This window comes from Saccostrea cucullata, unplaced genomic scaffold (genome assembly GCF_032062105.1).
Source record: "Saccostrea cucullata isolate Sc308-1 unplaced genomic scaffold, CSIRO_AGI_Scuc_v1 ctg3808, whole genome shotgun sequence".
Lineage (NCBI taxonomy): Eukaryota > Metazoa > Mollusca > Bivalvia > Ostreida > Ostreidae > Saccostrea > Saccostrea cuccullata.
The window spans coordinates 25,178-40,356 of NW_026932170.1; the positions used below are offsets into that span (position 1 = coordinate 25,178).

The 15,179-nt window shown below is 32.6% G+C and overlaps 2 protein-coding genes and 1 pseudogene across 2 annotated transcripts; 2 read left to right on the plus strand and 1 right to left on the minus strand.

Annotated features, from left to right (window-relative positions):
- Positions 1–351: 351 nt before the first annotated feature.
- LOC134234563 (uncharacterized) lies at positions 352–3,246 on the plus strand. The gene is made up of 5 exons (XM_062716648.1): positions 352–561; positions 827–1,162; positions 1,354–1,503; positions 1,816–2,184; positions 2,933–3,246. Exons 1-5 carry the CDS (start codon positions 363–365, stop codon positions 3,244–3,246), a joined length of 1,368 nt encoding a protein of 455 aa, XP_062572632.1. The 5' UTR covers positions 352–362.
- Positions 3,247–3,587: 341 nt separating this feature from the next.
- Positions 3,588–14,349, plus strand: LOC134234567 (heat shock 70 kDa protein 12A-like). The gene is made up of 8 exons (XM_062716652.1): positions 3,588–3,748; positions 4,163–4,292; positions 10,322–10,981; positions 11,169–11,216; positions 11,486–11,826; positions 11,972–12,169; positions 12,252–12,408; positions 13,116–14,349. The coding sequence occupies exons 1-8, from the start codon at positions 3,689–3,691 to the stop codon at positions 14,189–14,191; spliced, it is 2,670 nt and encodes an 889-aa protein (XP_062572636.1). The 5' UTR covers positions 3,588–3,688; the 3' UTR covers positions 14,192–14,349.
- Positions 7,778–9,800, minus strand: LOC134234564 (uncharacterized; annotated as a pseudogene).
- Positions 14,350–15,179: the final 830 nt, after the last annotated feature.

The window sequence follows — 15,179 nt, forward strand, 5'->3', positions numbered from 1 at the left end:
CGTCCTGATGGAAATTGCGAATAGAATGAGCATTCGCCCAAGATTTCAGGACATTGGACTTAAATTTAAAAAAGAAATTGCTTCAGCCAGAGTAAACAATTTTGGTAATGTCAAAGATAAAGAGAGTACACATCATTGATAATACGTCTTAACATCAACTATCAAAACCATTTCTAATTGAGTTACTTGTAAAAAATGCAAATAAAAGAGTTAAGGTTTTGTTAACTATTTCATTGTTTAATTTGATATTTTGGGGGGTATCGATTAGTGTTGTGTAATAATTATTGAATTTTAAACTCGAATTGGAAAACAATAATTGGAATGAAAGAACAACTGTGAGTTCCAGGGAATCTAGATTATACATGTATCTCTTTTCCATTTTTAAAGATTGTCCTCTAGTAGCTGCAATTCAAGTTGGAGAAGACAATTCAATGGAAATTAATTGTGGATCGTCGTTCAGGGGGCCAGTAACTTTTGATATAAAAGGAAAGAACAATAAGGTCATACTGTGTCACTTACTAGACGAACGCAAAGTATTTGAATGTACTTCGTCAGGATATTGTGAGTATCTTTCGTTGCAATTTCAAGACTTGATACTAAATATCATTAAGTTCAAGATAAAGTTCCTCCTTGTTCATGAAATAATGCGAATACGAAATGTAGTATACACTCTTTCTTGACATTAATAGACATGTACCAATCATATAATAACCATTATGCAGATAAACAAATAATATGTATATGTATAAACGTGTAAATAATAACTGCTTCCGGAAACTTTTCATTGTGTAATAATTTAAAAAAAAAAGAAAAATTCTTATTTCAGTGAAAGTTGTTCTTCGATCAGACGATCCTGCATTTCAAGACTTGGCAGAAAGTGCAAGTAACTTGAAGATTGAGGAAATCAACAAAGATCCTGTTATAAAAGACAACAACATAACCATAATAGAAATCAAGCCAGGGAATCTAGTGATGATGTTTTTCATCGAAAACAATTATACACTGGAGAAGAACATTGAATGGATATTTCAGTGTATATTTGGAAGACACGAAATAACACAAATATTAGAAAATCAAGGTGTCGATGAAGTGAGAGTTCATGGGTATATCTACAATCTCAAAGAGTATTGTCTTGAATTTAGTAGACAAGTCCGTGCGTTACGTGAGTATTTATTTCTTGCACCAATCTTCAGATCTATCTATAGACAGAAAGTATTTTGTTATAAGGTTCATGTCCCTCTGTCTGTTCATTCGTCTATGATTTTTTTTTTCGTGCCCGGATTGTAATGTAATGTAAGTATAAGATGGACATGCATGCATATTTGATTACATTGTATATTCCTTCCATTGCAGAGACCGAAGAAGCAGATAAATTGTACAAAGCAGCAAAATTCCATTCCCATTCTCATCTGACGTGGCGTTTTGGGGAATCTACATGTGATGTTGACGTTCTTCTGACGGATTTATTTCATAACCTATCCATTTACGGTTTAACAACTGAAGGTCATTTGAAAAAATTGAATATCCTTTCAAGGAATCAATGTCTTTTACAGCATATCTAATTATCTTAAAATTACTTGTGATGCAATATATGCTCTTGGGTAACATTATAGGAATTTGATATTACCGTACAGTGTACCCAGGAAGTGCAATTTGATAGCTTGAAAGCAAATGCACAAATAATGTAAAATTCTGACGAATATCGGTTCAAGAAAAACATGATTTATGAAAATCTCATTTTGAATCTCAAAACACAGCATTCAAGATTGTTGTGTTACTTTAATTCTGAATAATATTAACACTTGATTTTTTTAGTAAACGAGAATATATGGGTTATGGCAAAAGGTAATATCATCCATCCAAAGGAAACAGCATTTTCTTCATTTGCAAGTATGCTCACAGAAACTGTTGATGAAAAAGAAAGAGAGATTAATGTTCAGCTTGCAAAATTGGGTCACTATGAAATGCAAGGCATTCAAGATGCAGGGAACTCCATTCACTTTATTTTAAAAACTAAAACTGGCGTAAAATATACCGAGTTAGTGGCGGAAGACGGGGTTATTTTGACTGTAATGAAACGTTTATTGTTGTTTACTTATCTAAAATCAGAAGTTAACCTTATGAGAATTGGAATCGTTATTGACACAAAACTTATGCAGAACCAGCAGAATCAGAAAGAGACTTGTAAGTAAACACTTAGAATAGTTTTATAGTACTGTAGTTATTAAAAATAACGTATGAAATTACCTACTTACAAGTATCAGACCTTCTGAAAAAGCAGTTTAATTTAACGACGTACATTTCTTTTTTCCGTATTCAAAAAGAAGAAAATTATCTGTAGTATTTTTACCTCTATTGTTATCAATGCTTGTGATCATAAATAAAGTAAGAATTTATTGAACTGTTATTCATGTGAGCACTAATACAAATAGCGAAATACCTTGCACTGCAGACACTCTAAAGCCAAATCTTGAAATTTTAGCCCTGGTAGTTAAGTTTCGCTCGAAATCAACATTTGCAGAATCGGAACAAAAGTGTGCCCTTCCACAAATATTCACAAGTGTGATAGAAAACTTAGCAAAAGCAGATGACGAAATACCAAGCAGATTGAAAATTAAAGTGGAACTAAATAATGAAAAATGTTGGTTTTATGGAGTGTGATTATTCAAAATCAATGTACATTATTTTTTAAAGATATCTTTGCTTTTTACGTGAGAAATATTATTTTGCCTTCATACATGAATATAAGTTTAATTCTTGTTCCTTTATACCAAAACAAAAATATTTACACCAGAAAAATATTAAAAGCATAATACATTTCTTCTAACTGCGTTTTATAGTTTCATAAACATGCATGTAATTGATTCCTTCTGTCACTATTAGATATCATCTCACCCATGCTCCCGAATAATTTTCTTTTTATGTTAAATAGGTGAAGGCAAGATGGAAGTAGCAATAGACATTGGCAACATTTTTTCTGGCTACGCTTTTGCCACACATGATCAACTAAAACAAGAGCCAGTTGAAATACAATTTTCTACCTGGGATGGTCTAAGTAGGGAATTTATTTCATATAAGACGCCAAGCAACATTCTGTTAGACGAGGATAGAAATTTTGTTGCATTTGGATTTGATGCAGAGAAAAGGTATTGTGATCTTGCAGAGGATGGACAGCACTTGAATTTTTACTACTTTTGCAGATTTAAGATGCTGTTCAACGACATTGCCAAAGAAAAGGTATTCTAACTGGGTTTAAACATGTTTTTTTCACTGATAACCATTTTCAAGGTTTTTTTTTATTGAGGCAAAGAATTCAATAGGACTAAGAACTTAAATGATTAAAGTGTCAAAGCAACTTGATTGTTTCAAACCAGTGATTACCAACATATATATACATATTACTAACTGAGCCTGATTTTCAATACTTTTTGAATGCACCTTTTATTGCTGTATTGCTTTCCTTTTTTAATTTTCAGTCTTTTTTTTAATTTTGAAAAGTTCTTTAGCACATGTAATTCAAATTTTATTTTAGCAAATGACCAGACAAGAAATAGCTGATGTTACAGGGAAAAAATTATCAGCTGTCTTGGTCTTTTCAAATGCAGTAAGATATTTCAAAGATCATTTTATTAACACTTTGGAGAAAAGAAGAACATTTTGCAGAAAGGATGATATAGCATGGATATTGATGATTCCCAAGATTTGGAGTGATGCTAAAAAACTTTTAATAGAAAAAGCGGCGGTTGAAGTAAGTTTTTCCCTACTTACAGTTTAAATGATGAAGATTACTCAAAATACAAAAAATTACAATTCGTCAGAAAGAAATGAAAACCCATCTATTGTACATGCAATTTTAGAACAAGATGTTCGTAAAACACTGATCTTTTAGGTGTGTTGTATTTCATTGTAAAAGTAGGTCAAACTTCAAGATGAAGGCCAAACGGTCAAAATTGGTGTAACCTTTATAATATCTTGTCGCATGGAATACACATGTGAAATATGAAAGCCAAAGATTGATCCACTGTAAAAAGTTATGGATAAGGTTATGCATTTTTTCGGACAAACAGACAGACAGAAATATTGACCACACGTCAATTCACACTAAGTAAATGTTCTTGTTAAATAGCGTCATTATTCATTTCTGTTTTTTTTTTATTCTTAGGCTGGAATACCAATAGATCAGCTTACCCTTGTTTCCGAGCCAGAGGCGGCCATGTTGTGGTACAAGCACTTCAATAAAGAACAAAGAAGCAATGATCAAAACGCCTGTAAATACATTGCTCTTGACACAGGTAGTACCAAATTTGAAATGTTTAATTGTGTTTAATTTTGATTTCTATAATATTAATGATAAGGTGAGCAATATACTGTATACTTGGAAATGTTCGCCCCCATTTTATTTTTGTCCTTTTCGCTTTACCTCCAGTGGGCGAATTTAAAAGTGGCGAATTCAAAGAATACAATATAATGTTTTAAACAAAACTGTGACTGGACGAATCTTAAACAGGCCAAAATTGTTTGCAAGGGTGAAAGGGCGAAAATAAAACGGGCGGCGAAAATAACCCTGTATTCAGTATTTTTTTTTAATTTCCGCTAAACTTAAGAGCTATACAAAACAATCCATAGTCAATGATTTCTATTGAATTTAAATTATAAATGACATTAACTTAATGGACTTCACTGAATGTCATAAAAAGTGTTACATTATTTTATACAGTATTCTGCCTTGCTGACAAAAGACCGTGAGAAATTTAAATAATGGAGACAGTGGGGTGGGCATTTTTCGTTATAAATTCAAAATGCGTCTTTAAGAAAATACAAAAAATATCAAAATTATTATGACAACCAGTTATACATCAAAGTTCTATTTTCTCCAAAATTATATAAAAGATAGGTTTATTTCATAAAAAAATGTAATCTTAAAAGCAAGCATTTTTCAATGACGAATCATTGTAATTTAGCTTAAATTATTCAAAAAAAGTTTTTGTTGATTTGTAGCTCTACAAAAATTAGGAATTTGCTTACATAATAGTTTAACGAATGATACAACGAATTCTGTCAGCAAGAATAACCTGACATTTTGAAAATAAAGAACTTTATAGTTAGTCAGCTTGAATTTCTTCTCGCTAACAGCCAAAGATTAACGGTTTTACTTACGAGATTCCCAGGCACTTATAACATACTTATAGAAAAAATCATAGACTACTTGTAAGTAAATTGTAAAAGAGTTTTTTTTTTTAATTTGTACTATGTACGAGTTTGATGACTACTGAACAATACATTCTCAAACACGTGCATTTTTCTGAAGAAATTCAAAAAATATTCAATTCAAAACGTCAAGTACCTCAACTTGACATATTATGTTGAACAAATCTGACCCTGAATAGTTTTGAAAAAAGGCATTGTTGCAATAAATTTAAACGTATTAGACCATTCAAACTGCATGCAGTTATCGTCTCCTTTATATTATTTTCAATTATGTCAGCTGTAGTGTTTAATTTGTGCATTTTTCAGTATTTTATTTTTCAAACTACGCAGTTTTCAGTGAAATTTTCTTTCAGATAATTTATTATCTTTAACAACATCATCACACCGCCAAAAATTTTTGACACTGGATTTTTTAATGAAATGCTTTATATGAGTCATTTTGAGACTTTTTAGGTCTCTAGATGTTCATACATGTTATTTCCTTTCATTAAAGGTCAAGTAGAAAGATATATGAAAATCTAAGTTTTTCTGGTTTAGACACTTTGCAAATATTATCAAAATAAAATGCTGGATATAATTTGCTTATTAAAAGCAATAAACCATTTAAACTGGTATTAAATATCCACCTGCACCGTAAACCATCTCTTTACAACCAAGTTATCTCCCTTCGAGAAGATGACGTCATTAGAGACACTCGCCCAAGAGACGCAGAAGAAGAAGGTAATGCGTAAGAGTTAAATTCTTGTTAATTTTGTGAAAATATGGTGCAATGTGCTGCACTAAACTGCATGATAAAATCTGGCCAGGGAATAAGCCTGTATTTGTTTCCGAAAGATCCAAAATTTATAAAAATTTGGACTCTCAAATTGAGAAGAGACGGTTTTCATCCTACTTAATACAGTAAACTTCGTGAATGACATTTTGACAACGATCAATTCTCGAACAACATAGAGTTTCAGTTAAAAAACAAGATCTTGAAATCAGGAGCTATGCCATCTCTATTCGATTACACGGATCCCAAGAAAAAAAGAATATCAGTTAAAAGATCAGCTAGCCCCACGTCTCAGGAACATGAAATCGACAGGCCAGATGTTAGCATGGTTGGTCGTTTCAAGTCAAAAGCCCTTGCGAAAATCACCAAAAGAAGACGCTATAACGTAAGAAAATAATTTTGAAAACCACTTTTTAAAACATTTTAATAACTTGCAATATAGAAATCTGGTTATTTAGGGTGACATCAAATATTGATAAAAACAAGTAGAGGAAATTCGAACAACATATGCACATCTCATCTTCAAAACGTAAACATAGTAACAATGTTTTTTCGGAACTGATTAACAAAGTGTTAACAGTGGTCAGTAGTAATTTTTTTTATTTAGGCATATGCATTCCTAGTCATTTATTTTGATCACGAATGTATTTTTAACACAAAAGTGGCGAATCATATCACGAATATCTATGTGTATATAAACAAGGCAACGTGTATTTTAACACGTATGATATAACATGTAACATGTATAATGCACTGGCGGATTTAGAGGGGCGGGGGATGTAAATGGAGGTTCAGACCCCCCCCCCCCCCCTTGTGTCCAAAATATATATGATTTAATTAAATTTTTTTTGGTGTGACCATATACCCCTTAAAGTATCATGTTAAACCGGGTCCTTAGGACATTTATCATTTTAACGATAGAACATTCTATCTACCTAACCCCAAACTGGTCCCCCCTTTTTTTCAAGATTCTTGGATCTGCCACTGTATAATGCATAAGTGTATATTTATATATTATTCAATTGCTTGCTTAATATAGATGAGCATTGATGCATTGCAGATTTTAGATGCCAGTCATATTGACAATGATGAATTCCCACAAGCACAAGATGATCAAAGATCAGGTGACACAGTCTGTCCAGCAAATTTTAAAGAAACAAATGTTCAGCATGTTCAGTGCTATTCCACAATGTCCAAGACAACATACGATGTAGTTGTAAGTTTACTTAAATATTTATGGCTGCTCCTTTTATTCTTTAGGAAAGGGGAGGTCTGGATCTAAAGGGGTAAAAAATTATAATTTGAGTTTTCGACATTTCTTATGATGTGCATGTTATATAACATATACTCATATTTATTGAATTTTTCATTATATTCATACCAATATCTTAATATCAATATAACCAGTAAACCTATTAATAAGAATATATATCATGATGACATGATTGATATACTGTACAAGATCAAATGTTTGTTGCACTTCCCCTATCCATTAATTTGATTCTTTGGGTTTATTTTAGAAGCGACGCCCGGTAAAACTACAAACAGAAATAAACATTTTATCTCTTCCTGATGTGGAAAAAATTTCTACAGGAACTCAGACTGAAGAGAGTTGCAACCATGTTGCTGAATATCTTGACAACAGCTTCCTGACATCCACAGATGAAGGGGATGACTATGACATAGACTCAGACTGGGTTCCGGAAAGTGACAATGAGGAGCAGGATACTGAACAAGACAATAACCCTGCTAAGGAAAGAAAGTTTACAGTTTTTGATTCCTGTTTAGATCAATTATTTACATCTTGCTACAATTGTGGATGCAAATATACATAAAAAAGGCTGGAAGAATACGTCTATTCTTCTTCCCAAGAATATGATAAACCCACCGAACAAATCTTCTGTAGGCAAGATATCTGTAAAGTCTGAAACATTGCAGAGGATATGCTCAACATAATCCTATATGTGCACTTATTTAGGCCTAAATTAAAATATTGTTTGTTTGCCCTTAGCCGACCGACCTATCGAAATTAGCCCGACTCAAAATATTTTATTGCTTTTTTCATTTACAATTGTTTTAATTGAGTCATTTCAACCCAATTTTAAAAAGTTCGTTGAGGTCATTTAGATGCTTAATGTAGTAGTGACTAGTGTTAATTATAAATATAATGGTCTACCTTTTTTGTTTATTTAGTGCATGCAGCCCTTACCGCCTTAGACATTGGTGAGAATATAGGATGTGAAATCGACACATTCTGAGGATTCAAGTTTCTTCAAAGAGGGTCACTGGGGTTAGCTTGGGGTTAAAACTGGGGATTAAATTTTACATGACGTTTGGACACACATTCCTTCAAAGGAATTTAGAAGGAATTTTTTTCTAAACAACCTTTTGATGAGCAGCAATAGGAAAATGACACAGTCAAGCATTGTGACCTTCGTGCTTGTTATAATTTTAAGAAGAGAAAATTAAATATTTCTCTTACCTACCTACCCAATGTAAAAAAAATCTGGGTTGGTAAAGGGCAAACAAACACTTTTTTTAATATTCGCCTAATCATTTATTACATGTACTTTGTACTAAAGATTTTGATAGTGAAAAGGTGAGAGGTGGCCATATCACTTGGAAGAAAAGGAAAACGATGCCTGAACAGGAAAGACAAAATTGTGAGGAAAAGTGGACTTTCCATGAGACTGGGTGTACCTCTTTTTTTAATTGTCATTATTCTGTGAATTGTAAAGTGTAAAATTAAATTCATGTTTTGATATTTCAACAGGTTTGTCCCTATTAATTGAAATAGCTAGCAGTGAACATTTAAAAATAATTTAATAGAAGGTGTAGGTTCTTCCGCTAACAGGGGTTTAAGACTGGATTACAGGGTAACTGGGGGATTACGTCATTATATGCAGGGAAATTCCCCGGCCCCTGGGTCTTTGGGAAACCCTGTTTTCAACAATGCTGAAATTTCCTTGGGTAGGAAGACCTCCCTCCCTTGACCTGCCTATGAAACTTACTCATGGACGGGTTCTCTCTCATTTTGTCTGCCATTATCATGTATGTATTCATAGTAAGAAGTCTCCAATGCATAATGATTTAAACAATTTACGATGAAACCTTCATGCTCAGTTATACATTGGAGAGATTTCTCATCGATCTTTCCATTTACTTTGTTGGTGTTTCGGCAGCATTTGTTTTTCCCTGTTAGTCGACATTTCCACACATTTTCCACAATTACACCTAAAGAGAGGGCATAATAAATCTCGAATTTGAGTTTGGTTAAAAATTGTTAAACACTGTATCATAGAACGTTCATGCAAACAAATCTGACTAGCAAAGAAATGAATAAAAAAGGAGACGTAACTTTAAAATTCCAGTATTAATTGATTTATTTTATGTTATTTAACACCCCTCTCTAGAATTTTTCACTCATAAGTCATAAGAAGACGCCACTACTGATATCAGTTCTACATATTTTGAACAAGGAGAAAAACCTTAAGATTTTTCCTAAAATAAATATATACGCCAGGGAGACTGATGCATGCCATTTTATTTTTGTGGCTAAACGTAATATATATGTAAAAACACAATAGATTAATTAGGCCTTACCTACATACCAACTCTTGACAGGTTCTCTAGTGACGTCTTCAGAGCTTGTCGGTGATTCCCTTCCCGATTCCGAGTGCGATTCATGATCACTCTCTGACAAACTGTTAGTAAAACGATCTCTACCCAAAGGTTTAAACATGTATGGCTGTATATGCAGTGTCAAATCAACTTCGGGTATTTCGCCGTCACTGTCATTACCTAACGTGAATTGAGCCATGTCAAATGGACTCGGGGCGTTATAGTATGGTGAGCCTATTGTTTTGATATTTATGTCTCTAATGACGTCATAAACAGGGGAGGAAACATCGTCGGGGATAATAGAAATTGTCTGTTTTCAAACAGGTAAATCAAGCATGTAGGTGTCATTAAAAAATGGAAACTTTAAAATCTTATCATTTAATATATGGCATTGACAATATATCAACCTTTTTTTATTTTCATGACACTTGACCTCTATACAATATCAGTGCAAACAGATTTTATAAAATAAACCCTAGTGCTAATGGAACCTTTTTGACCTCCCATTCTTTGTTCTGATTTTTTAGAGTCATGTGTATATATATATAACTGACCAATAAAAAAATCTTTTTTGACTTTTGAAAGCAGATTCTAACTTTTCAATTAAAATATCAAAATATATTAAGTAGATGTGTAATTAGAAATGTATACCATCGTATAAATCTTTTATTCTACGTACATTGTACAACCACATGAGAGTTTAAACTTCATTCATTTCAGGAGGAAGTGTCGACATCACCTTATGTCAGCATACGAGCAATGGTAAATTAACAAAAGTAGACATAGTTGAGAGTTTGCAGTCTGGGAGTATTGGCGTTGATCAAGCTTTTGAAAAGATTTTGACAGATATAGTGGGGGAAGATTTTGTTGAACAATACAAACAAAAACACCCAAAAGAATATGCAAACATATTCAGGAACTTCGAAGTCAGGAAAAGATTATTCACTCGTGAATTTCCAACAAATCAAAAAATAACTCTCAAAATACCAGTTTCATTTGCAGAAGAGTGTAGATTTCGATTGAGTACGGATTTAAACTTACTCACAAACAATACAAAACATAGAGATACAGTTTTCTGGGGAAAAGGAAAACTCTACATTAATTATTCAGCATTTAAGCGTCTTTTTGAACCGATTTGTGAAGACATAATGCAACAAATGCAAGAAATGTTAAACCAAACTTACTTAAAAGAAGTCAATACAATCTTGATGGTCGGGGGATTTTCAGACAACTTCATTTTACAAGATGTCATAAAGAATGCTTTCCCAGAATTGACGGTTATTATTCCAAACAATGCAGAACTGGCAGTCATGGAGGGAGCACTTCTCTTTCAGCAAAATTGCTTTGATAAATACGAGAAAATGGATGACCCTGATGAAAGTAAGCTTATTGCAAATATTTCTTTAACGAAAACGATTGCAAAAAAGGAAAGGCAGAAATATATTCAATTCTTATGAAAGCCTTACACATACATTTTAGATTATTAATGGCTTGAAAAAAAAAGAAATCGCAATACATTAGTACTTAATATAGTTATTTTAATTCTTGTCATATATCACTTTTACAGAACAGCGACGGAAACAACAGATAAAACAGACCAAAGAAAATCAGCCAAGTAATTTGAATTTTATCATGTATTTGAATGGTTACCTTTTTACAAAGAAAATAAAAAATCTCTCTCTCTCTCTCTCTCCCTCACTCTCTCTCTCTCTCTCACTCTCTCTCTCTCTCTCTCTGGTCAATAATTGTTGTTTTAAGTACTAGTGTATAAGACGTTGATGTATTATAATACAATAAGACCAATGCATTTCAACCGAAAGGAAAATAAAAAAAATGATAATACTTTTAAATTCATAAAGATATAAATATTGTTTTTGGTTTTAGTACCTCCTGCCTGTTCTTCCTGTAGTAGTATAATCAAGGACAGGACACAATTTGTAGCTTCAATAGAAATGGGAAATTCGTTTTCTGGTTATGCCTTCATCTCCACGAACGATTTAAATCGCGATCCTTTACAATCAATGACATCGTTTTGGTGTACTGAAAAGGGTCTGAAAACATCCAAAGTCCCATCTACGCTCTTACTGGACAAAGACAAGATGTTTGTTGCATTCGGTTATGAAGCAGAAGCTAAATACATGGAGCTTCGAGATGAAAAGGAACACTTTGATTACTATTATTTCCCTAGATTCTTATCGAAGTTTCATGACATCTATACAGCACATGTATGCATGCTTCTTTGATAACAGTCTATTTACCTCTTTAAAATCCTGCTTTTAATGATAGAAAGTTAGTTCTACCAGCAAAGAGAAAAGTTTTTATTCAGAGATGTTTGCATTAACAAATAAACATTTTTCATTTGTCATAAAGGAAGTAATAACAGATGATATGGGCAAACAAATGCCAACTGTGGATGTACTCTCTATAGCAATAAAATACCTTTACACGCACTGCTTAAATGCGATGAACCTAGAACGTGCATCTTTTGGTGATATAGCCTGGGTGTTTATTGTCCCGTCGCACTTGAATGATGCAGCAATACATCTCTTTAGGATGGCGGCAGAAAAAGTAAGTGGTTTACAATAAATTAAAAGCTTTCAAAGCAAAGCTTAAATATTTTTTTTTATTTTAATTTTTTTTTATGTCATAGGCCGGCATATGTCAGAACAATACAAAGATTGAATTGAAGTCTGATGCAGCGTCGATTTACTTCTGTAGCATTCTACCTAAGCGTAAACTTCCAGATGAAGAAGAAAAAGATCCTTTCTTTTATTCTGGCAGCAAATACTTACTTCTAGACGCTGGTGGTATACTTAGAAAAGACAAATACCAACACACCTCATATACACTGACATACACACAGAGAGAGTGCGAGAGGGATCGAGAGAGTGAGAAAGAAAAAGGAAGAGAAAGAGTTTGTTTTCACTCGTTTGAGACAAAAATTAAAATCAAGTTGCATACGATTTCTGTATAAATAGAGAGCAATCGGCAATTCAGATTTTTTTTTGTCAACTGCTTTCCAGTGATCAGTAAAGCGAATTATCTGCTTGACTGGACATTTATGATTAACAACTGTATTATTGATTCGTAGATATGATTCTTGCAGATAATACCTACATTATCTTTTACATGCCATCGCTTGTGTACCAACCTATCCTTTATTTTCATTATCCATGATTTAAAAATAATACACAGTTTATCTATATATATGTAACTAGAACAGACTTTTAGTTCATTCTGGTGTCTCTTTTTATTATGTGCTCTCATATGCCCTTAAATTTTCCAGCATTTCTGTACAATAAAAATATAATAATTTAATTTAAAAAAAAAATCTCTGATATATTTTTAAAAGAATACTTTAAAAAATGGTCATACAATGATAAAAGCATATGTTAACATATTTATTAAATAATTTTAATATTTAGTATAAATTCTATGAGAGATAATTTCCCAACTGAAAGATTGATGAACCAGACAATGCCATCTCTGATTAAACACTATTTTCTTACTTTAGGCATGACACTTGAATTAACTGCATTCGAAGTTTTACCAAATGGAAAAATAATGGAACTTGTCAAACGTATTCATGGTGTTGGAGGAATAACCTTAGAAAACACCTTTAAAGAATTTTTGAGAAAAATTTTTGGGGATTTAGTATTAAAGAAATACTATGCAGAATATTCTGACGACTACTTGGATCTTTTACGTGAATTCGAGATAAAGAAACGAACATTTGGCAGTAGGATTAACGAATTACCTGTTAAACGTATTTCACTTAATCTTCCCTATTCTATTATTCATGTATATGAATATACAATTGGAGAAGATTTAAAGAGTAGAATCAATGAGGCAGGATACAAAGACCGTATCAAAGTGCAATGTAGCAAGTTATTTATTGACCATGCAACTTTTAACAGTTTCTTTCAGCATGCTTGTCATGAAACAATCAGATATGTGAAAACACTACTTACTTCTTCAAAGCTTTCAGGAATTGTCACGATTTTTATGGTTGGAGGATTTTCCGAGTCTCCAATTTTGCAAAATGCGATGAAGGACGCTTTCCCTAAATACCGGATAGTTGTAGCAGAGGAACCAAGCTTAGCTGCACTTAAAGGAGCAGTTTTAATGGCCGGAGAAACACCAATTAAGGATCGGAGGTTATCTAGATACACTTTTGGTGTCGACACATTTCAAATATTCAATCCAAGCATCCACAATCCCATGAAGAAAAAAACTATCTGTGGAGTAGACTACTGCAGAGATATATTTACTAAGCTTGTTCGGTGTGGAGATTCACTTTCTGCTGAAACACATTCTTCACAGGTGACTTACATACCCATCTATCCAAACCAAACAGAGATTTCTTTCGGAATTTATAAATCAAAAAACCCAGGCATTTTATATATTGATGAACCGGGCTGTATATATGTAGGAAAAGTCACTGTACATACTCCTTTAACATCGTCTAAGTATCGTTGTGTTAAATGTTCCATGAGATTCAAAACGCCAGAATTAATTCTCACTGTAGTATATCCAGAGACAGGAAAAATGATAACAGCTTCTTTTGATTTGTTAGATGAATACATGTAAGTAGGTTGTCGTGTACAAAACTTGATCAACTATATTCTCTGAAAGAAACCTCGGTGAGAATTTGTTTTATTTTATCTTTAATGCGTTGTTTTTACTTTTTAACTTTGGAAAAGATATAAACAATTATGTAATTATCTTTATTAAAGCAATGAGTTCACCGATTTCTTTAAGTTTCTGGATTCCATTAATTTTTCATTTCATCCTATTTACGTGTACTTCTTTGTTTTCTATATGATCATTTCTTACCACTTCCTTAAATCCAAAAGATACATCTATAAATTCTTGTCACTCATATTATGCACTTTTTTTTCTTCGTTTCTTTTTTCCTTGAATTTCCGTCAAATTTTAAAGGTTTTAGATCATTTTTTTCTCGAAGATGTTAAGCCTGGCAATGTACCATATTATTATTATTATTGTAATAGCAAATAGTAGTCATATTATTGATAATTAAATAATTTGCAGGTATATTTGACCAGGATTAACATTAAACTTGGGTCAAAAAGAAGACTAGATAAATGGGAAAAGGATTTCTATGTCTGTGTATAATGAAATCCTCTTGACAAGTATATGTATTATGTAGGTCTTGTTCCTATACCTTAAAGATCCCTTTTTGTCAATTATATTAGAAAAAGTGCAAGTTTGTTTTAGAGGTACTGGAAGCCTTACGTGGAAATATATGTTTGTTGGTTGATCAAAAGACTTCGTAATTTTGTTTTATTGATTAAAATTTTCTGCAAGATTACACTAACCGGTGCATGTACGAATACCCCTATCATATTTTTTGTCGAACACTTTTAATTTATTTTGCCATTACTATTAGATCAACCCTGGAATATTGGAACAGCATATCCCGGTATACAAGCTTGTTATGGTAGTGTATGAAACGCCATAGCTGTCTTAATGAGATGTACAACAGATTAGAATTAACATAAGTTGCATTCCAAAGGATACACATCGTCGTATTTGATGTCCGTTCTTCTTGAGGGGA